The following is a 24,526-nucleotide window of genomic DNA, read 5'->3' as shown; positions in this document are numbered from 1 at the left end:
ATGGCCTATGGGTTACTATTGTTGTCTACACTGGACAAGACAGACCTGTCACATTCACGCGTAAGCCCCCGTTCACACAGGACGCTGAAGCAACGCTCAACCTAAGCTCTACCTACGCTGAACCCACAAGTTTCATTTAGGCGTCCTTGTTAACAGGCGAGGCCGTTCACACCACCCGCACGCGTGTCACACTGAAGCCTCGCCGAAGCCATGCTCACGCCTTGCTCAAGCGATCGTTTCAGGATTCACGCCTATTTTCCGAGACCCCGAGAGTAGGCGCTGAGAGGAAAAGAGAAGGCTTCTCGTGTGAATGGTTAGGCGTACGTTCAGCTTGTGCCTGCTTCAAGCTTCCGCGAGTCCCCGAGTGCTAGCGAGTTGTTGGTTAAACTCACTCACAAAGGCGCGTTAACCAGCTCCGCCAAGGCATTGGGGTTAGCGTGTGCGCTTTGCGAGCGGGAGATCGAATCCCGCCTCCACCCCCTGGGCGAGCCCCTAACACGGGCTGGCGTGCGCGCGTGTGGACTGCCAGTGTCAACACACACACACACACACACACAACACAGGGTACACATGCATGACATTTGCTTATGGAATGAAAGGGGGAAGGGAGACAAGAGGATAAAGAATACGGTGAAGGAAAAACAGTGGTTTTGATGTATAGCTTTGGGCCTACATCTGTAATTAAGCAATGTTTCTCAGCATTTCCAGCATATGTTTCACGTCACTGTGTTTCATCACTGCCAAACATAGCTGGCAACACAAACAAATCAAGATTTATTAGACACATCCGCTGCTGTTGTTTTTCGCATTCGCCCCCTAACTTTACCGGGAAAAGGGCAGGCTTAGTAGAAGTGAGAAGAAATAGTGTTTTTCTTCTTCTGGCTGCGGTGTGGATGTGTTTGTTATTCAGGTCATGTGACATCAAACAGGTGTGGATGTCTTTGTTATTCAGGTCATGTGACATCAAACAGGTATGTGGTCATGTGACGCATGTGGCTTTCTTTCATCTGCCTTTGAAGGGAACAGTAGCAGCAGATAATGTCCCAATCTGGACAGCAGCCAGATGGAAAGTCGCTTTCAGGCGCGAGCATCAACGCCGGGTGCTGATGACACCCAGGTGATGCCAGTTGTAGAACCCTAAGGCCCACTGGGGGTCTGCACCTTGTCTCCGAGGCTTTGTATCTTGTCTCACTGCTCTCTCCCGGTGGAGCTGGTGGTCTCCCGACTGGCTTGTAGGTCAGAGAAGATAAGCGGCACAGCATTAGTCTCTTCTAATATATTCTCGCTTCTTCCTCCTTGGCTGCAAGGCTTGAATGTATATTGCATAACCCCGTCCTTATTTTTTTCAATGTCAGTGTCTTTTCTCTTGCTGCCTGATGATATTAAATGCTTTACAGTTTCTGCACCTACCTGGAAGAACGCACAAAGGCAGCGTGTTAGCGAGCCATGCTACACTTCTACAATGTAAACTCACCCTATAATCCATAACCAAGGTTTACCCGCACCCTGTTGTTGTTGAGACAGTGAGTCACTCAGCTTCAACACAATCAACAATACAACATTACTGCACGCCCACCTTGACAGTGCGGTGCTCGTCTAGACAGGCGTCTTACTGTCTGTGCTTGGTGACAATAATCAGTGCAGTGGGGATGTATAATGGTTAGCCAGGCCCAGAGGGAACTAAACACACTGATGACACCGTGGCATTGCAAAGCAGGAATTGGACAGAGCCACGTGTAGGGGAGCCACCCATTTCCACTTCAATTGAATTCAACTCTCCCCCATTGCTAACAGAGTTACGGCAGTCAGTGGCAGGTGGTAATAGAGTTTGATCCCAGGCAGAAGTCTTGCATTGTATTGAACGCGGCCTGGGGCTCCCAGGAGGAGGGCTTTAATTAGCAACTTCTAGAGGAGACGGAGGAGATGCAGGAACACTAGAGTAGATACGAGGACTAGGATGAGACTATGCCGGTTTTTGATATGACCCAGCAAGGAGATTCACCGTTGTTTCACTACACTCCTACAGTTGATTTCAGACGTTGATATTGAGGATAGATTGAAACACACCAGTAGTCGTGGGATGCAGGAACAAAGATTCAAAAACAAATAGTAGCTGCACTCCCACCATAGCGCCGATGAACAATTCATTATTGTCTTAAAAAAGGGGTGCAACAGCGCTCGCACGCATGATGCGCTTCACCCGATCAAGATTAAGTGAACGTGACCGGTGTGTAGTCAAAATTTACCATTTTCAGCGTATAGCAAGTTGCTACTTGCTACTAGAAACGAGCTAGAGTTGTTATTGTTGTTTCATAGCGACGGACGGATTTGAGAGCGACACGCAGGGAGCAGAAAAGAAATCCATTAATGGGCAGAGCAGGTCGCTTGGAGCCAATGGCAGAGCTTGCAGGGAGCGGAAAGGGATTTTCTTCCGCTGCCGACTGCGCCTCTTGAGTTCCTGTTGCACCACATTGAAACGGGGCTGCTGCCCCCAGAGGTTAGAGGGGGGGGGGGGGGGGGGGGGGGGTAATTTTTTTTGTTTGTTTAACCGATGGGTTCCCAGATTGGGACACAGGTGCTACTCTAATTAGTAGAGAGTACAATACAGATTTAAAAAAGAAAGAATACACAGAGATGCCACTCAATTGTAACCAGTGTTGGGGGTAACTCATTACAAAAGTAACGTAATGTAATATATTACTTTTAGCAGTAACTCAGTAATATAACTTATTACTTCAGATTTCAGTAATATTATAACAGTTACTTTGTCAGGTAACTCAAGTTACAAATTGAGTTAATTTTTTTTTAATCAAAGCACATGTTTTTAATCAAAACACAATCATCTCCTAATCAAACTGTGTGTTTTTATGCAAATAACCACTATAGATGACAATAACAAAGGAAAAGGCTAATCTTTAGAATTTTCTATTGTTTACACTGACTTCAAGGCGGTTGAAATTATTTTTCGGGATGGTTCCGGGGTGGCGATGTCATTCTGCTACCGCTGTTATTACAGTGAAAGTAATGCAAAAGTAGTGTAATAAGTAATGAGTTACTCTACACAGACAGTAATATTGTAAAGTAACGTAATTACTTTCAAATGAAAGTAACTACCGTAGTAATATGTAGTATATTACATTTTGAAAGTAACTTGCCCAACACTGATTGTAACCTCAATAAAAACAAGAGAGGCAATTCTAAAATATTATCGATACAAAAATCAAGCATTCATAAATGCATGCCGGAGGTTCCAGGTTCGATTCCCAGCTGCAGCGGACTACAAGTTACATAAATATACTGTATGGTCCAATGGTGGAGGAAACCACACAGAAAAGCAGGGGCACATGAGCAAACTTATGATCTGTCAAAGGTCAAGGTGTAATAATTATTTACCCCTAAACAGTAGATGGGTGGAATTACTCCCAGCTAGTAAAGGTGGTTATAAAGTGCTTATAAATGTCTTATAAGCTACCAATAAATATGTTTATAATGCGATTATTAACACTTATATAGTATTATTAACATAATAATAGTGTTACTAAGCACCTTATAAGAGCCTTATTACCTATTAATTAACGCTTATTAATAGAACCTTAATATAAAGCCTTACCCATACTTTTTAGTTATTTGCCTACCTAGGACAAAAAACGAATCGCATTCTTGCAATGCAGTGGTCTCACATAACCAGACCTATGCCCAGATGTCATTTTAGCGCTGTGCCAGCACTGGGAAAGTAATGCAGTAACTTGAAGTTACTTGGATTAGTGACTTTAATATAATTACTTTTTGGAAATTGTAATCCTTTACATTACTAACTTTCCATCTCGCGCTAGATCACAGAGAGGTGAGCAGTCAGTCATCTGCAGCGCCGGAGCGCCCACCATGTACGCTCTCAGACCCCGGAAGTGTATGCGTACAGACCCGATATTTTCCTTCAAAAATAAAAGCAGTTATTGTGCAAGCGGGGCATGGCGAGCACTGCAGCAGCCAAACACTGATGTTATAGCTAGATCTGCATTAGCAAACACGCACGCTAACGTTTGATACCTCCCGGGGGACGGCTGGCTGTCTGTACCCCGGGAGCAGTGCTTAAGTGTGGGCCACTGGGCCAGCAAGGTCCGGCCAGTTGGTAACGTAGGTCCCTGGAGGACAAGGTCCTGGTGGGGCGGGGGTCTGTGTGTAGCCTGGGGAGGTGTGCTAATAGTGGGTATGCAGTTGAGCAGATTCATGGAAGGTGGGGTGACGGGGCTGTCCCTGGGTCTCAGAGACCGACCATGAAGCTCATCACCCCGGCCGGGAATGTGATCAACGTTGGGGGGAATTGTCTGTCATCATCATACAATCATACAAACATTCAATCATCCTAAAGACACTAATGCACACACAAGCATAGAATACCTACGCCGATTTAAAAAGTAAAATATATTTTATTTTTTAAGGAGTAGGTCTGGGGTCTGTACACTTCCGGATCTGTACGCGTACACTTCCGAGTCCGAGAACGTACATGATGGCGCTGCAGTCGGATGATAGGTGGCGTGACACTTTCTGCTCCGGTTTATTTCATTTTGCTGTTACCACCCCTCCCTGTGATGTAGACACACATTCACACCACGGAGACCCGGGTTCAACTCCTGGCAGCGGTACTCCTGGCTTGGTCAGACGTTCCTACAGACACAATTGGCCGTGTCTGTGGGTGGGAAGCCGGTGGGGTATGACTGAGTCCTGGTCGCTGCACTAGTGCCTCCTCTGGTCAGGGGAGAGGGGAACTCGAGGCCGGGAACAGCGTGATCCTCCAACATGCTATGTCCTGCCGGCTGCCGGTGAAACTCCTCACTGTCAGGCGAAAAGAAGTGGCTGGCGACTGCACATGTATCAGAGGCAGCATGTGCTTGTCTACAGCTCTCCCCAGATCGGCAGATGGGGCGGAGCAACGACCAGGACAGCAGGGGGAATTGGCAAAAGTACAATTGGGGAGAAAATGGGAGAAAACCTCCACGCAAACATGGGAGAAACATACACAAAGGCATTCACTATTCAGTACAGAGAGCATCCACAGCCTTGCAGCTACCTGTGAAAACCGAAGCTGATGAACAATGAAATCTTGTGCTCTTGAAATGCTCCTGGCTGCTACGCCTTTCCAAATCGATATTTTACTCCCTGAATCTGGGGTCTGAGTGCACTTCGGAGCTGCTGAAGTGTGCATTCAAAGAGGTCAGTCATAAGAAATAATAACCAGCTGTGAGTAATGCAAGGATTTTTTTTCAAGGTTCACAGACTTCAAGGATCTCAAACACTGAAAATATGAATGGAAGATGGATTTGAGAAGTTCACGATCATACAGCCTGACTGCAATCACACAGAACGTGCTAAAACAGCATGTGATATTGGTGAATTGATTGGCCCTGTTTGTTTTGAGGGTGTTTTAATGGCATCTTCCACTTGACATTGACTGTGCAGTGCAGTGGTTACATACATGCAGACAGAGAAGCAGCAAAAACTGATATTGCCATTCTGCATCTGGCTCCTTACTAGAGGTGTTTTCTATACTTTATCCATATTTACATGTACTGGGACAACAAAAGGCAAAAATAACCATAACTGCTTGTTAACACATATTTATTTATTTATTTGGATCCCCATTAGTCACTACCAAGGTAGCGACTACTCTTCCTATAATAACGGATACATTAATAAAAGCAAAATGGTACAGTCAATGAAATTTGAATGTCTGTAACCTTCTTTGGTACTTGTGTGTGGGATAGGAATGTGGGACACATTAGCGGACAGCTGACTTGAGGTCTCTCCATTATTCACATCATCTCTAGCCTCATGCACTCAGCAGAACATCTCTGAGCCATGATGACATCATCTCTGAGCCATGATGATAGCCTCATGCACTCAGCAGAACATCTCTGAGCCATGATGACATCATCTATGAGCCATGATGATAGCCTCATGCACTCAGCAGAACGCAGCAGTCCCATCTGATTGGGGTCGACAGCACTCACTCTCTTCACACCTCTCTACTCTCCTCCTCGCCGTGGTGAAATGGCCACGCGAGACGACTCCCCTCCCTATCTGAACCCATGATGCAAGCTGTTGATTGGGGCTTGCCAGCTGTGTCGATTAGGAGGCAGGAGGGAAATGACTGAGGCGCCGAATGCTTTTTACTGCCGGTGGCTATTGTGAAGACAGCTCTTTAAAATCCCCATAATTGCTTTGGCAAATCCCTGGTGTCTAACAGAGTTGATTAGTGCCGTACGTCTCACCCAACAGTGGTTTGAACACTTCCCCGTCCTGATGAATCTGCATGGGCTAGACAGTGCTGCGTGCTGCTGAGGGACAGTGCTGCGTGCTGCTGAGGGACAGTGCTGCGTGCTGCTGAGGGACAGTGCTGTGTGCTGGACAGTGCTGCGTGCTGCTGACACACAATCTCAGCAACCCAGTTGGTTTAGCTCATGCTTGGTGATTTTTTTGTCTTCAGGTTTCAATGGTGGCTCAGTTGGTGTTTGCAGTTCATTAACAATAATGTCAGCTGCCTTGCTGGATATTCCATGTGATCTCAGCTAGGGATGTAACGATAACCGGTTTTAATGATAACCGTGATCAAATTCCTTACGATAACCGTGGTACCGTGATTACCGTGTTACCATGATTACAGTGCTTTGAAAAACATGGTGAATACTGTCCATCATCAACCAAAGTTGGCAACCGTCTCCCAGATGCAAACGTGCAGCCTTGGAGAAATGATTTCAGTGAGTGTATCAATTGTTTTGGGGTCTGAGTTTTCAATATAAAACGTTGTAAAATGATTTCAGTGAGTCTCAGTACTTTTTGAACATTTTCAGCCATTTTTTTTAATGAATACCATGATAATACGATAACCGTGATCATTTTGGTCATGATAATCGTGAAATTTCTCTAATCTCAGCAGCTCTCCCCAGTTATCAGCATTCTGAATAACCTGCAGCATGGTCACCCTTTAACTAGTCTCGCTGGCCAGCCTCCTCCCACGAGACTACCCTTTAACTGATGTCAATAATAACACATGAAACATTGAGACAGACGGAGCATACACACACTCTGTTCTCACAACCCAGTCGCCACAATGAAATGTGGGCATTTTACCTTTCTGCAAACCACGGATATGTTCAATGTTCATGTTTCTGGACCATAAATACATTACATATCAACCAAACACAGGAGCATTTCCAACGTACATTTGAAAATGTCAGTTAATTTCAAAACGTGACAAGCAGTGAGCAGCCTGGAGTGAAGCGCACACCTGGAACCGTTCTTTTTCCAACTGTCGTTGGTCACGCAATGATCTTCTTAGTTGGGGGTTCTTATATGGAGGAAAGCCCAGGTGAGCATGGGGAGAAGATGCAGACTCCACACAGAAAGGCCCTTTTCACGAGATGGCTCACCTGGGCACTATAGGCACTGAAGTCATGGGGAGACATACCCCTAGTGCCAACAGCATCCCAGGTGGAAATCGAACCTTCTTGCTGTGAGGTGACAGCACTACCACTGTGCCACCGTGCCCCTAAAAACAACTTTGGTTATGGTTAGGCAACTAAAACAACTTAGTTAAGGTTAGGCAACTAAAACAACTTAGTTAAGGTTAGGTTTGGCAAGTGTTTACGCCCTCCATCAACCCCGACCACAAAGCCCTTACTTTCTGCCGTGCTATTTCAGTAGCACTCTATAGAGACACTGCATGAAGCTCTCCACTCACTTAAATACACTAGCGTCATTTTCCTTGAATTAAACAGAGCTAAAAGCTGTTGTGTGGTGGGCTGCGCAGACAACAAATGTAAAAAATTGCCAATTAAAGTTTGTTTGTTTTTACTCCCGAGCAAAACAAGGAAGCCATTGAGAATTGGCGAGAAGAAAAATGTGGATCTAGCTCTCAAGGAAGTAAGTTGGAGTGTTCATCTTCCGTATATATATGGTCTATATTACAATATAGATATATTGTTTCCCCCCGTTTTGGGCGTGGTTTCGGAATGATGACGCGCTCCGCAGTGTCTCCTGATATATACACATATCTAGAAATGTAGATATGCAACGTATTTTTGTTTCAGAAACATTAATGTTGAACATATCTGTGGTTTGCAGAAACCTGAAATGCTGACATTTGACTCTGGAGAGTGGGCTGACTTTCCTTGGTTGCAGTAATGAAAGTCTTGAGGTTTCAGTCTCCCTGCATGCTGTTTCCAGGGCAGTTTTCCTGCACCCAGAAGGTCCAGAAACAATGCTGCTCTCAGAGCAGTTTATACTAGGTGTCATATCAGCCTCTTTCACCGCACTGTCCGTTCCCCATAGGATTAGCGCTGGCTTGTCCATCCCTTGCCATAGTGGGTCCTATATTCACTTTATGTAGCCCCGCCCACTTGACCCATTGTGTCACGACTTCCTGTTCAAAACACCGGCTGTTTTACCTGCTCAAACATAGTCTGACTCACCTGGTCAAATCTAGTTTAACTTACATAGGAGTCAGACTATGTTTATGAGTCACAGGAAGTGTAAACACAATCACAACTTCCGATTGTGTTTACACTTCCTGTTAGTTTCTCAAGCCAGACAGACTGTCTCTTCTACATAAGGTGAATAGAAAACTCGAGTGCAGTTTCATCTTTTAAATTATCATACATAAAGGTTGACCATAGACCAGATATTTCATTACTATGCAAATGCGTGCTATGACTGTATGGTATGCAATACATGCCGTCACGCAGGTCATATAGACGTGTGAACGCACTTGCATTGGTTTAATCCCTCTCAGTGTTTTACATGAAGGCAGGAAGAATACACTTGATCCATATTCAGCCCTGATATGAAGTTGATTTTTTTTTAAACAATCTTTCAACAGTTCTGCTGTGATTAAGGGCTTGCAGAGAGCCAGTGAACCTGAGCTGCAGCTTATCTGATCCAGACAACTGCCCTGCTTCCCCTCCTGCTCGCGTTGATAACATCCAGCCCTCGCATCACTGACTTGCCACTTGTTAGAGAACACTGCTTTGATTTAATTTCTGTATTGATTATTTTGGAGTCGCCCGTGTTGTTCATTATTTATCCATTTGGGGAGGTGTGTGTCAAGATTTGCTTTAAATGCCATCATTCCTGTGTGGGAGGGAATGGCAAGCGCGCGCCTGTGTCTTTGTGCGCCTTCCACAAAAGTGATAGTTTGATAAAGAAGGTCATTAAAGTGTCGTTAGCCAGTGAGCTTTGAGGCGCCGGGCCCCTGCAGATAAAACACTGGGGCCATTCTGAGGCCTGGGAGGGCCTGGGATACACAAGACATCACTTCAGTGAACTCCGTTGGAAAGACTCAAGGGCAGGCTGGTCCAGACTGAACCCCAGTCTGGAGAGACCTCTCTCCACACCTCTGCAGTCCATCTCAACGCCCCCCAGCGTCCAACCAGAACCTCAAAGAAAGCTTCCTGCGCCCTTCCACACTCTCCTCTCCTTCACTGCCTATGCAGACCATTGATTTGATGATACTTGTTCAGCTATTGCGTTGTGTATCTCTTGTGTGAGCATCATGTTCCATCGGCCATGCAGCGCTGCCCTTGAAAGTAGGAGAGCTGATGTCTCCTCCTGGAATCGATACAGCGTAACAAAATATATGTTTGTTGTGTTTTCCAGACAACTACTCGCAACCACAAGTTCAAGCTCTTCCAGTAACCCCGCCTCCCCCGGCCTAAGCCTAACCTAAAGCAACTATGACACCTGGCGTTGTGATGGAAATCCAACCGGCACTCAGAATGACGGAAGCAGCATTGATACTCTGTAGCGCTAGTCGATAACTGCTTGGCAGCGCGGCAGGCAGACTTGACTCATTTGTAAAAGTGAGCCACTCTCTGACTGCCTGAGCACAGAGGATACTGTCTGTCCGGGAAAGCTGATCGCCGCACAAGTGCTGAGCGAGCTGCTTTTTTTCCTGTTCTTTTTTACCCAGTTTTAGAATGAGGGGGCGCTAATGGATCGAGGCTTGATTCACTTTGCATTTAGAAGACTGTCAATTACAGGTCATCAAACGCCTTTGTTTTTCGATACATAAAAAGACCTGTTCCTCAATGGTGGAACGACTTGTGATACTGTCAAGGTTGTGATTTATCTCATACAGTAGGGCAATAAAACACAAGCCAGGAATATATTCAGAGTGCAAATGGAGGCAGCACGAGTGAAGTATCTAAATTACACACTTGACTCTGGGTCAGACTGCTCACTTTTCCTGCAGAACCTCTACTGCCACCAAGTGGCTTTTCAGTAAAGACACCAGGAAAACAGCATGTAGACCAAGACATGAGGACGTTTGAAAGAGAGGCGTACTTGTAGGAGAAGCTGGATAATATTTTAGGTCAAGTTGAGCTGCCACATTATCATCTTCGGCATTAACCCTTTCCTCCAACAGTCTGTGCAAATGTACTGTAGGGGGCGGGGCTGTGCAATTAATTCAATTCAATTTTAATCTCAATTACAATTTTGGCTTCCCACAATTACGAAAACAAGATCATCGAGATAAAACAATTATGTTTTATATATTTTATTTATTTTAGTTAGCCTATTTCTTTCTTTCTTTCTTTTATTTGCATTTATTTATTTATTTTTCAGTTCAGTTATATTTAAAGTTCAAATAAATCCAGTAGTAGGCTATTAAAAGACAGGTTTTTTTTTAAGTTCAACAAATGCATGATGTTGGCAAAGTCAATGAGTCAACATTAGATATCAGTCAAAATAGTCGTGATTATGATTTTTGCTACAGTTTCTTTTTTTATCTGACACAGTTCCTCTTCTGCCTCCTCCCTGCAGTGTTCATCATGGGTTCTGGTCTGCTGGTGTACCCCTTCGGCCTAAACTCCACCCTGGTCCGCTCGTTCTGTGGGGACTCGGACATCTACTACGCCGGCGAATGCCAGATGGGCTGGGGCTACATGCTGGCTATCGTAGGAGTCATGCTCACTCTCTTCTTGCCCTTTTTTGCCAAATACGCACCAAAGGAGCAGCTGTCCCCCACCCCCTTGCCCGCTCTCTTATAGTGCATTGAAGTGATCCCTGCTATTTTATTTGCTCCCAGACTCTTTCTAACCCGTGCTTGATGTCATGGAGAGATGCCTGCATCCCCCCCCTTTTTTAAGGCGATGCTGTTTGAGAATAATCCACTCAGTGATTACTGAACAACATACACGGTTTCTGGAAATGATACAGCCAGAAGATGCAAGGACTGTTGACATCACCCTTATTTCACATGATTAAATTAATTAATACAAACATTCCTATCACTATTTGCAAAGTTTAGACATTGCAAAATAATGCTTAACAACTATGTAATAAATATCACTTTTTTTGTGGGTAATAAGACGGTAGACATTATGTAACATTCCAAAACGGACTTGTTGTCTGCATAAGGAGAGTGGGAAGCATGAGATTATGTAGCAGGATGAACTGACCCATGGTTCAGCTAGAAGAACATTAGAGACGAGCCACTTGACATGGCCACAGATTGAGGACGTTAATGGATTCAGACCCATGCGTCTCAATTCTCAAGCATAGCAACTCGTGACTATGTACTGTTCTGTGGCGTTTGGACTGTAAATATGATCTGGATTTCAAAGAGCCTAGGTTTGAGGAATGAAGTTGGATATAAAAGAACACGTTAAAAGGGGGACTTTGGAGTTTTAAAGGATTTTGGATATTCAGACCTTTCTCTCTTGGAGCCTTGTGACCAGGCAGTGAGCCATCTGGAATCCAGAAGAAGCATTCAAAGGCACCGGTGTAATTGACTATAAAGAAGAAAAGGACTATACACACAGCATCCGACCTACCGTGAAGAGAAATGGACATATTTCTCCTAACAAGGAAGTGAAACATAACAGATATGGTAGTTGTCAAGTAGAGGTTTCAGGGCAATGTTGTCATAAATGTAATGTTGGGATAATGCATCCTTTTGTCAACCTTTCCCAGTGTGATATGATTCACTTGTTAAACTTAAGCAATCTTTCTTTTGGTGTCTACAACACATAATACTACTACAGTAAATACTCTGATTCAGGACAAAATTGAATCAAGCAAAAGGCAGGGAGATATATGAATATTGTAAAGTAAAAAAAAAAAGAAGCATGATAAGTTGGGCTTTGCTAATGGTAGAACAATTGATCTAGATTTTAAATGTGATCTTACCATACCAACTTGTGCCTTTTAACATAACCAAGACAAGTGTTTAATACTATTATCAGGTTATCATCTTGCTCTGCTGAAAAACTGAGGATCTTATAGTGTAAAGCATTTTAATATAATTTTCCATTATATATATATATATATACTGTATATATATACACACATATTTTTCCCCTGTCAGTGGTAGTGTTTCTCCTGTACTTGGTGCAGTATGATCTCATGAACTTTTTCTGGGTGAAAAAAGACTTGCATGTCTTATCTTCTAATCCTTGAAGGTAATGGCATAGAGAAGGAATGAAAGGAAGCAATGTACTTCTGTTCAATTATGCCCTGACACGTTTTGCCAATTATCCATAAGAGCTAAATCACTCGAATCGCTATATTAAAAGGTTGTGACATCCAGCTGATTAATTCTTGGCGTCCCTGTCTTATGTGATTTAGAATTTGAGTGGCAGAGCTGGGAGTTGTACAAAGTGAACTTCGCCTTTGGTTATCTCTGCTCAGCTGACACATCATTCACATTACGTATGTGTATGTGTGAAATAATTCGCTCTTCAGATAAGTCAACGTGTGGTAGTGTGTTTTCCTCAACCCACGTCTCTTTTTAAGAGTTGGTACCATTCCTGTCATGTTCCAAGGACAAAATGTGTACGTCCCCACGTACTGTCCCTGTACACTGCCAATTTCATCAATCTATTCGAGACTCCCTTTTCTAGTAAGTGTTTATGTGCGTGTAAGTCTTGAATAATGGGTTGGATTTTGCAAATGGGTTGAACGTTAAAATTTGCCAACATTTAGGATACCACAATGAAAATGTCCTGACATTGAAAATGACTGTGATTACATTGCCATATGTTTTGAAAGCAGGTGAGGAAGGAAATGTTGGTATTGTATTGGACCTCATACTGTGCTTGACTGTGGGACTGACTGGCATTACTGCACTGGACTTATTCCCCTATTTGTTGTTGAACCATTGTGTGTCAAGTCTCGGCACTGGTGATGCTCTGTTTTTCATAGAGTAGAAGTATTGGTTTTTCCATTGTGATGTTTGACTGTAAATAAACTAACTGTACGTGATCTCACATGTCATCCTAAACTGCCCCGTTTTTCAAAGATATATTTTGAGATATTACCTCATCGTGTTTGCTTTACCTGAATTAACCTCTTAACAATGTTTGCTGTTCTGTGAATTATGTTTGTAATAAAATATTTCATAACTGATGAAAAGAGATTTTTATTTTTTTTTGCAACCAAAACACCTTGTTTTTAGTTGAGTTAGTACATTAACAAGGTCTTCTTCTGTTAACATTCTTTTAATTTTCACAGATAAATACATAAATGTCTGAGCCAGAACATGCAACTCAAAAAAACTTAATTTGAACTGTAAAGCACAAGTGTGCTTTGTTGTATACAACAAACCCATGACAATGGCGCCCCTTACAGGTCATAAATTGTTTCATAGCTTGAACACGCTCTTTAAAACTATTGAGACTTACACCCATAACATCATGCACTTTGTTGTTCCCTTGTCTCAAAGTCATTGGGATTTTTATATGGGATTTTTTAAATGTGTGAAATAATTCCTGTGGTTAACAAAAGTTTAAGCGTTTTCTGAAAATGGCTATAAAAAAACACACACATTTTACACTGCAGTACTCTATTATGATCCAGTACTGTAGCATAACACTTTCCTATCCTTCTCCTTAGTGCTCCAGCTCATTGACTCACTCAGTCTTCGCTGAGTAATTTGACCAGAGCCGTCATCTCGACGTTGCAGGCTTTGACAGTCTCCTGGGCATTCCTCTGCTCGGTGGGCATGGCGGGCCGGACTGACACACAGGACAGGGTGTCTCTGTTGCGGTCGTAGTTGCCCACACAGCGGTGAAGATGCCCACGGATCAGACGGGGCAGTCCCTGCTCCTGTTGGACCAGAGCCAGAACTCAGTCACATACAGAATAGCAAGAGGACATGGAAAATAGGCTTTGAGCAAGTGTTTTTGCAGGCAGATTCAAATACTAACATTCTTTCTTGGATTGAAACTTCCGATAGCTGATATTTTGTGCCAGTATTCGATATTTCAAATTTTCACAACTTCTTCCTAGTATTCAGTGTTTCCTCCATACTTACAGGGGTTTCTGAAACAGGTTTTAGATCACGGGACTTTATTTTATTTTATTATAATACGGATAGTTCTGGTCCTTGATTATGATTGGCTGGTCTTTTTATTTTTTTATTTAACCTTTATTTAACCAGGTAAGTCATTAAGAACAAATTCTTATTTACAATGGCGACCTGGCAGAAGGCACAGCCTTTTGAGGGGTGGGGGTAGGGGATAAAATAAATACAAAGTTACTTAGAACAAATTAAAACACAAGTTAAAACACAGTTAAAAACATAGCAGACAGACAGAGCAAATAAAACAAAAACAGTCAGAGCAGACAGGCAGGGGATAAGAGCTAGTCCAGGAAGCAGTTGCAGGTGTCAGTGAATATGTCCATGATAGAGTCTTTGAAAGTTGACTTGGAGATGAAATTGTCCAGTTTTAGTGTTTTTTGTAAGCCATTCCAGTCTGTGGGCACAGCAGAATGGAATGACGACTGACCGATTACAGAATGAGTTTTGGGGATTTTCAGCAGGATGAGGTTAGCAGAACGGGTGTTGTATGCGGCAGGTGCAGTATGCAACAAACTACACAGGTAGGGGGGTGACAGACCAAGGAGAGTTTTGTAAATTAGCATGAACCAGTGTATTTCGCGACGGGTGTGTAGAGATGGCCAGTTTACAGAGGAATATAAAGTGCAGTGGTGAATTCTGAAAGGGGCATTTGTAGCGAAACGGATGGCAGAGTGATAGATAACGTCTAGCTTTTGCAGAGTAGTTTTGCAGGCAGATCGGTAGATGGTGTCACCATAATCTAACATGGGAAGAACTGTCATTTTAACCAGGGTGAGTCTAGCAGAGAGAGTGAAAGAGGAGCGCATTCTATAGAGAAATCCAATTTTCTATTTGACCTTGGCTTGCAACTTGTTGATATGCTGAGTCCCGTTCAAAGCCATTGTAAAATACTCTATAAATGCACACCTGTGGCTGTGACCGCATCTCAGTATTACTGCGCCAAACAGCGTCTGTGTGCTGCTGTGAAACCATTCTGCTATGTCACAACTGACGGACTACATTGCTTGGTGGAAGAATGATTATTTGCTATAATAGCTATTGGATTTTTTTGTTGCTGTGTTTATTTTATGAAACCTTGCCAGGTATAGGTATATGTAGTAAGTGAGTTACATGAAATTGAAAATGAGATTCACTTCCTATTCTACTGCACTGCTTATGAAGGGACAGTGGCCCCTATCGTTGCATCGGCGCAGTTTCTAGGCCGAGCGGCAGGCGCAGATCAAAGCAGTGGGCGTGGAAAGGCGCACTTGATATCGTCGTGCTGGCGCTAGATGCAGCCCAAAGCATTACAACCACGCCTTTTAGGCGTAAAATTATGCACCGTCATGCTCATTGGATAAGTGCAATAAACGAATCGCACGCTTGCCTTTTTAGCTCCAATTCCAGTGATCCCGCAAAACCAGACGAAAGCCAAACGCTCTGCCCCCCCCCCCCCCTCCCTTCATCCAGCCTGTCTGTCTGCATTATAGGCTATTATTCCATATTATTATGCTTCTCAAACCAATCTAACTGCAGTTTCAATACTGCAAGCATGTAAATACGCTACACTATAGCAAGATCAAAGTGAAAATAATGTTCTATGCATCAGCTAGAAAAATATAGCCTATTAGATTGGTGAAAGTTTGTCCAGAAAGATATCATTTTCTCTCGCCTGCTGCAGGAAGGATGATGCACATAAATATACCCTACATTATGTCAAGTCATTGCATAAATGTGTTTTTATTGTAAAACTAAATGTGAAATAGGGCCAAGTTATTGGAGGGACATCACAGTATAGCAGATGCCATTAGAAGCGCGTTCCGAAGCGCGTTCCGCTGTTACTTCTCTAAATCACGTTAACTCGACAAGGGGTATATATATGCCCAGGAGGACATATATGTTTCACATAGGGTGGTGTTTTCATTTCGATTTTTTATTTGGTCCAATATTGAAATGTTGACAATGGCAGGCTGTGTTACCATTACACATTAATTTAGAACTACCTTTTATATCTATTTTGGCTCATTTGGTGGCTATTTAGTAGCGAAATGAAGAAACACAATGCATGCTGGGAACTCAGAGAGAGAGAGAGAGAAGGGTGACAGAGAAGAAGCAGTGAAGGCAGAGAATAGGCCTGCTTTTCAAAAGCGCAAAGCGCTAAATGTAGGCCAGATCCCAAGATATCACTAGGCTGGTATTTAGCGCCGACACGCCCACTTTGGGACTGCGCCACGCCCATTTGGCCTAAAGCGCATTTGGCAGCCTAAAGCCTATTGCTATCTTGCCGAAACAGGCGCAAGGCACGTTTTTTTGCGGTTAAGGCCCGTAATAGCGCCGATGGCCTGTGGGAGAATAGAGCCCGTACTCTTTAGTCAAATGTCCTCTATTTATGATGACTTCTTTGAGTTGGCTGACTATGAGAAACTCGAGCTGTGTTTCAACAAAGGAATCTTCCTCACTGCAAATTTTATATGTCAAGCATGGGAGCAGAGACAGAACCTCTTATTTAGAAACTGATGTATTGATTCATACTGTCCTGCCCATTGCTGTCTTGTGACTTGTATTTTAAATGTTTTATTTAAAATTTTTAAATGCTGTAAATGTGTCATGTTTTATTGTGTATGTGTCTTATAAAGCCATGGGGGTTGGGCACCTTGAGTGTATGACACTTCAATCAATCAATCAATCAATCAATCAATCAATCAATCAATCAATCATGTAGTAACCGTTTTATAAAAGCAGTCAACCCCATGAAGCCGTGATTGACAGTGATTTTACGAGAGCTAGGGGGGTTTAAGAACGCCCCTTAGCCATTGTCAAATCACTACAAACCATGGCCTCTTGGGACTTATTGCATAAATTGAAACCCCCATAATAAGAACATTGATGAATTTGTGTGGAATCCAATCAAAATGTAGCATTCAACTCAGGTTAAGGCCTTCCCATAGACAACCAGTGCAGTATTTACAATAGTAATTATAAATGCATAGTAGCCAAACAAATTGCACAACATCGACTGGCTGCTATCCTATTTCTTAATTAAAGGGTAGGGCCGATACAGCGGTCTAACCCACACGGAGACTCGTCTCCTTTACCATGCTGTGATTGCAACAACACAAGGGACCGCTGAGGAAGTTTAGAGAAAGTTAGAGCGAGCGTCTGTGAGTACCTAGAAAAGCGCTAGATAAGTCATAGGTATTAATGTTTCATGTTCTCCTCTGCTAAACTCAAGACACATACAGCCTGCTTCAATCCAATTTCCTTCTTACGGGGAAGTGCTTGTTCCTTACTCACATTTTCATAGAAGACACACTGCACAACCGCCTTCCCATCTGTCATGAGGAAGCTCTTGGCTCCATGAGAACCCAACGTGACCGCAGAGTCCAGAGTAGCTGAAGGAAGAGCACAGCCCATCAGAATAATAGAGTGTAAAGATACGCAAGAGTGCATATTAGACACGGAAACTCATAAACAACTGACCAAATATCTCAAATAAGATTGGGACTTTGTCTTTGAACTGGCTCCAGTGTTTCATGCCATCAATAGTTGCAGTCAGGATCCTCAGTGAGTTTTCAACGGCTGGCTTGGCCTGAAATGCCAGTGGTGTCTGTTAAGCTCAATAAACAAAGCGGAAAAAATGCGGCACTGATCACTAACCATATAACAAATAATTCAACACATTTGCAAATAATTGTACAATTTCCATAACGTTCTATACATCCTCGGCCATCAGTTGAATTAAAATGGTCAATTTTCTCACCTGAGTTTGGCGCACAATCTTAAAGGTGCTGCTCATTCTCTGTGGCCCAGACTTGTTAGTGCTTGTAGATTTCCAGGGGGTATTTTGTGGCTGGGCTGCAGGAGCAGAAGACCTGCGGGGTGATGGGACAGGTAGGGGCAGAAGCCTAGCCTGTTGGGAGGACTGATGCTTCAGAGGACTGGCCTGTCTGTAGGTTGACTGCTGAGCCATTTGGGAGAAAGCACTATGGGGTGCAGGCTTGCTCTGTGTACCCCCACTGTTGTAGGAGGCTTGATAAGTGCTCTGTCTGGAGGTCACATTGGTCCTGGAGTCCTGCTGTCTCGCTGGGTTGCTGGGTTGTCCCATCTGAGAACTGAAAATGAGCATTTAACTTATAAATCAATAAGGGCGCTAACTTTTTTTAGACAATAACATTTGAATGTCTCAGTTATATGTAGTCTTTGCCTGTTCTTGAATGCTGCCCCTGCTGGCCACTCTCACCGTGAGCAAATCAAATCAAGGCACAACAACAGCTCGGTATCAAACAGGCTCCTGATTGGCTTCCTGTCACGCTGGTTCTATCGAAAGCGGTGGCGTCCATACTTCTGTAAACATTTCCTCCTGTTTCTTGGCTGCTTGCTTAATGTCATTTGTTATTAACATAAAAATGTGAAAAACATTCAACAGAGCATGTGTACATGTATGTGTATGTTATTATTTTTTTATTATCATTTTGCCCATTAAAATATATTCTTTTCATTTATTTTTTCTTTTTTTTTCTTTCTTCTAACCAGCCCTAGTCAGTGGGGCCAAAAAGTTCAATTATTTTTCACATGTTGACATGGATCATGACAATCTTCACCTCTTTTTGTTCTTTCAGGGAGTCTATTGTAACACCTGGCCAACGACGACAGATGTAAACTACCCATTTGGCTAATTCTGGCATATTTACAACAATGTTTATTAACTCATTGAGTGCCAGCCACTTTTGGAAAACGGATGCTCCCAGTGCCAGCCCTTTCAGAGCGTTTTCAGTGATTTCTCGAGGCCCACAGAATATTGTGTGATATTACTATGTAAACACCGAACACGCCCAAAGAACGATGAGACTATCTTGTATCATCAGCAAAAAAAAGTTTATTGATATCATTTTCCGTTCTTTAGTTATCAGCAGTATTAGATAGGTTGGTTTCAGCAAAAACAGACGTTTCAAACTAGAAGCTGAGATAATGAGCCTTTTGTAAAATGAAGCATTTCAAGCACATCACTGACTCTGAAGCTAATATTTTCTGATGTAGTGACACCTCAAAAATAATTTCCTTCAATAAAAGAGCGAAAACAAAGGAATTTTGATGGCAAAATAATATTTTTTAGCTGCAACCCCTCAACTGCAAACTCCTCCGTGGGAGTGTCTCTGGTGGCTCTCTGCTGCACGTTTGCTCTGCACGTTTCAAAGTGCGCTACACCCAGCTCTATTTTCACATCGTTCCGGCGTTTTTGTCGCCGGCTCCCAGCGCTTCCAGCTGAGAATGATTTGGCTTTTCAGAAAGACGCTGGTGTCGTGCTCCTTTTCTGGCAACTAATCATGTGGATGGGCTATCGCAGCGGAGACGGAGGGGCTCAATTGTGGCAGCAGATTGGCTGCTGTTCACAGGCACAGCTAACGTTACAGCATTTCCGTTTCCCCACACGGCTTCTTCTACTCTTTTTTCTCATCTTTCTCTAATCCGGAGAGCACTGTTGCCACCTAATGGGTCCGTAAAATAGCTTCTACACCTTCAAAATCCCCCATACTTTTACAGGAGATGCATCAGGCTTTGATCCACGTCCCACCGTCAAAAAACGCAATTGACGTCTTTAGACGTCATTGGCACTCTACGTTACTATTTGAATTGACGTCTTTAGACTCAATGAGTTAAAGTCCCTGGAAACCAAAAATAAATATGCATTTCGAGTTCATAACACGACAGGAACCTATGTTAATAAGCCACCAGCCAGCCAAATTTGAACAATAATGCACTGTCCCTGTCAAATAAACCAATAAATAAATAAATGGGTCAAAACAATCTCGCGGGGGCCATGCCCCCACACCCCCCTAAGGCGTCTGCGGTCCCCCACCACAAATACTCAAAATCCTGTGGGAAACACTGAAACCCACACCAAAAAAAACATGCAATATCCTGGTCGCTGAAGTGGTGCCTCCTCTGGTCGTTAGAGGCACCTGTTCGGAGGGAGGGGAACTCGTTGGAATAGCGTGATCCTCCCACATGCTATGTCCTACCGGTGAAGCTTCCCCTGTCAGGTGAAAAGAAGCGGCTGGCTACTGCCCATGTCTCGGAGGAAGCATGGAGCCAGTTTCGGCTCTCCCCAGATCGGCAGAGGGTGGAGCAGCAACCAGGATAAATAAATAAAAAATTAGCACTAATGGGGGCTAAAAATGGGATAAAAAATCGGGAAAGAAATATAAAATAAAATAAAATAAAAATAAAATCACTGCCATACTACTATTAGTCAGTCAATGCAACATACCTTGTGTTTCCAGCTATGTATGGATGTGGTCGCGGTGTATAGGCTTTCATTGTAGGGGCGGGTCCAGGAGCAGGTCTGTTGCTGCCATACTGTTGGGGCTGATTAGACTGTGAGTATCCCTGCCTGTTCCACTGGTGGCTCTGGGGAGCACTGGCAGGGGCACCTGAGGCCTGGTAACATCCATATGTCCCTGAGGAAAGACACACTCTCAGAGGGGAAGGTACATAAGAAGAATAGCGTCTAATGGTTCTACTGTGTGTAGAGAAATACAGAGCCTCTCAAGGGGTTATTTCAAACCATCGTCACATGACACTGCATAGGACCGACTTGATGGCCTGCCTGTTATTCATATCCACATCCATCTTTGTATTTGCTTCACAAATTGGAACAGAAAGTGTCTCTGGCCAAATCTGTTTGGATTTAAATTTGGTAAGTGTAGTTTATATTGTCTTTGAATTGCAAGCAAATACAATGCATGTGTGGCATATTGTATAGACCACTCATAACCGAATTTAAAAGTACTCTGATGTGGAGCATGTGTATCTCATTTCAACACTTGGTCTGCTAGATACAGTAAAGCAATATCAGTGTTTTGCATTTGTGGTTTTATCTACAAGTTGATTTGAAAACGGTTTGAGAAACATCTGGACCCTGATAAAACTTTTGTGCAAAGATAACTGGACAAACTGTAATGCAGGTTGTGTCAAACTCAAACTAGATCAACAACTGCTTCCTGAAAAGTCACAGGAAGACATTAAAGTGTGTTTTTGACCAGAAAAAAGTCACACAACAAACAATTCATCAAGGTGGACTTACAGTCCCAGAAGCTTATTTGTAGAGCAAACTGATCTGAATATTAATTTGATCACTTAGGTGAATGTAGGTAAAATGTCCCGATAGTTTGAAAATTAAGACCCGTTAAGCGAAAATCAGGCCCATCAGGCCAAATAGGGTCATGGACCTTGTAACAGCAAAAGTATCACTGTGTAAAGTTCAATGTCTCTAGTACTGTAGCCTCCTACCTCACAGGGAACAAAAACAACAACTACATTTATAAACACAGGTGATATGCCACTATATATATATATATATATATATATATATATATATATATATATATATATATATATATATATATATATATATATATATATATATATAAACATGCTCTAATAACATACAGATTGGTAGGCTTGTTCGGTGAGAGCATGAGATGAGATACATCAATTCAATTTTGAATGGCATGTCAATGCAGACCTTTTCAAGTGCATCATGAACACTGATAAGCAAAGACCTAAGCAAAGTTGGAAACTGACACCACTAAAAACGAAAATTAGAACCAAATATGGAAAAAAAGCTTCAAATTATATATTATTTTCCACAAACCACACATTGATTGCACATCTGCCAAATACTCACTTCTTTCTGTTTGTTACTGACATACAATATTGTCCTTGATTTTAGAATGTCTACGCTGTAAACATTTCAAGCAGTACAGAAGCTCTGTTGGAAGTCACTTTATATAGTAAAGTGATCTCCAACAATTACTGGCACAATTACTTTATTACTTATTTCTTGCTTTGTGTGCACTGCCACCTAGTGACCGAAATAGCTATAGCTTGACTGAATATTTCACCTGCTGCATGGTTAGATGGAGCTGAGCTGGTGGGTGGCATGTATTCATTGCGGGAAAATAATTCATTCTCTGAGGGAGTAGATGTCAGAGGCAGTCTGTTTCTTTTCTTCTGGTTAAAGAGAGGCACGGAGAGGCAGCCTGATGGAGACAGCAGAGAAACACATGACGTGTGCCAATCTTTCAGTCCTGTACGTGACGTTATCAGATCAGCTTTATTATAGAACATGCAACACCCCAACCGCGATAAGAGACTATAATAATAGGAGACAAAAGACTCATACTATAGTCAAGTTAATTATTATAGAATTATTATAGATGGAAAAGGTTATAATGTCAGTTAACGTGAAGATGAAGAAATGTAGTTGAGTAGTAGATATGACAACTTTTGAACAAACCTGCTGTTGGCCTAGGAGGCTGGTTTTCATTTCTCCTCATCATGTTAGGTGCAGATAATCTGGTAACGTTTAGTTGCTAAATAACACAAGTTACAGAAACATGCGTCTTTTATAAACTGATTTACTTAGCTAATTACTAGTTTATTCAAATTGGGATAAGTCAGCTCGATTTTGGTGAAGAAGATAACTTACATTACTGTGTTGTCTGTAAACTCAGTTGTCTTGTGTAACGTAGCCAACAAGTTAGCGTTAAGTTATAGCTAGCTAACAAGCAAGCTAACGTTAAGCTAGCCTAGAGTTAGCTACTTTCTATCAGTAGTATCTATGTTGTCTTCGCCTTAACTAGCCGCACTAAAGTAATTTGTTTACTTTGGCTGCTATATATCCGTTATTTGCTTGTTGTTAACAAGCGTTAGCTACAACTGAACATTTGATTTTGCTAACTAGCGTAACTTAGTAGCCAGAGGGTGTTTTTCCTCCCAGGACCTTGGACAGCTACACGCGCGTGACGCGCCAAAATTGCCTGCCTGTGCAGCGTTCAGGTGCTCCTAGTAAGCTCGGTATGCTCCCACTTCTGATCTGGGAGGTCGTGTCATAAAATGAACACTGTCGACAACAGTAGATTTTTGTGGGTGCCTGGATGGAATTGTATTTTAACTAGCGGTTACAAACCTTTGTGGGAAGAGAAAATGCCAGGCATATGGTGTTTTAATTAATTATTTTTGCCAAGTTGTTGTAGGCATCACTTTAACCATCACTTGTTGACCTGGCTTCAATGTCTCTCTTTAGAAAAGTCACAATTAGGGATTTAGGCAACATGAACACCAGTCCATCTTTTTTTACCATTCCTTTGCACTCGCTCAAGTTGATATTTTGTAGTGTACATGAAGGCTGCAATTTGATATTTTGTGGAAAAAGGTTGGACATTTCTTCTAAGCAATATGAATCAACATATTTTTTTAATAGAATCATATTAGAAGAAAACATCACCGTTAGCTATATTAAAAAGGTCCAGAGTGATATTTTCCAGTACAATGAAGAAGATAGCTGGTTCATACGTGATATGCACGTCCAAAGATTAACCAGTTACACAGAATGAAAGTTAGGCCTAAACTTCATAAATTCACAATCCAGGTCTTAAGTAGACCATAATGATTTGACTTTATTGGTTGCCCATTAGAGTGGTGTGCATGTCCAGTGACTAGTGTCTCTCTACTATTCCTTTTCCTGCTTGCAGGGAGCAAAGAGTAATGTTACATTAACATGTCCACACACAGTCAATTAGTAACTTGACTTGAACTGTTCAAAGGTTATGCTACAAATACACCATGTCTTTGAAGGGGGATGTGAAAATGGTGAATTGAGGTAATTTGTCCAATAATTATGTTGGTTCTATGACTCCTTTTCTTTTAGAACCATGTATTCCATTTTCACTTAGCACATAGACTATTCAGGACAATCTGAACATCACATAAAGCGCAGCAACCATGCTGGTTGAGAAATTACAGTTGAGATGTGGCATTACCATCCTCACATGACAGAGTTGAAGTAGGAGCTCAGTTAACCTGAACCTGCAGGCTGCAAATGCTTTATATTACTCACAAAGTGTGTTATTACCACCTGACCAGGTTATTTATTTACTGTTTACAAGTCAAAGCCACGACGCAGGACCAATAACGCAGACAGACAAAAGAAAGTGTGTGTGTGTGTGTGTGTGTGTGTGTGTGTGTGTGTGTGTGTGTGTGTGTGTGTGTGTGTGTGTGTGTGTGTGTGTGTGTGTGTGTGTGTGTGTGTGTGTGTGTGTGTGTGTGTGTGTGTGTGAAAGGACGAGGGCGTTCAGAATGCCTGCAAGGCTGGTTTGAAAAGAGCTCATGTACTCGGTGGAATAA

The 24,526-nt window shown here is 42.6% G+C and overlaps 2 protein-coding genes across 2 annotated transcripts in view; one reads left to right on the top strand and one right to left on the bottom strand.

Annotated features, from left to right (window-relative positions):
• The window catches only part of lhfpl7 (LHFPL tetraspan subfamily member 7), a gene marked incomplete at both ends in the record, with an annotated part of 238,937 nt that extends 227,892 nt beyond the window's left edge, over nucleotides 1-11,045 (top strand). Inside the window, one exon of the mRNA XM_083639573.1 lies at nucleotides 10,819-11,045. Within this exon, the coding sequence (XP_083495699.1) occupies nucleotides 10,819-11,045 (227 nt within the window). The remainder of the gene's footprint in view (nucleotides 1-10,818) is intronic.
• A 2,866-nt stretch (nucleotides 11,046-13,911) lies between these two features.
• Nucleotides 13,912-22,680, bottom strand: spata22 (spermatogenesis associated 22; the record flags this gene model as incomplete). The annotated part of the gene is made up of 7 exons (XM_083644598.1): nucleotides 13,912-14,103; nucleotides 17,633-17,730; nucleotides 17,819-17,927; nucleotides 18,099-18,450; nucleotides 20,607-20,796; nucleotides 22,243-22,380; nucleotides 22,638-22,680. 7 exons carry the CDS (start codon nucleotides 22,678-22,680, stop codon nucleotides 13,912-13,914), a joined length of 1,122 nt encoding a protein of 373 aa, XP_083500724.1.
• Nucleotides 22,681-24,526: the final 1,846 nt, after the last annotated feature.

This window comes from Poromitra crassiceps (genome assembly GCF_964638095.1).
Source record: "Poromitra crassiceps genome assembly, chromosome: 1".
Lineage (NCBI taxonomy): Eukaryota > Metazoa > Chordata > Actinopteri > Beryciformes > Melamphaidae > Poromitra > Poromitra crassiceps.
Note: the sequence above shows the minus strand (reverse complement) of the source record. Positions and strands in the feature narration are given on the sequence as shown.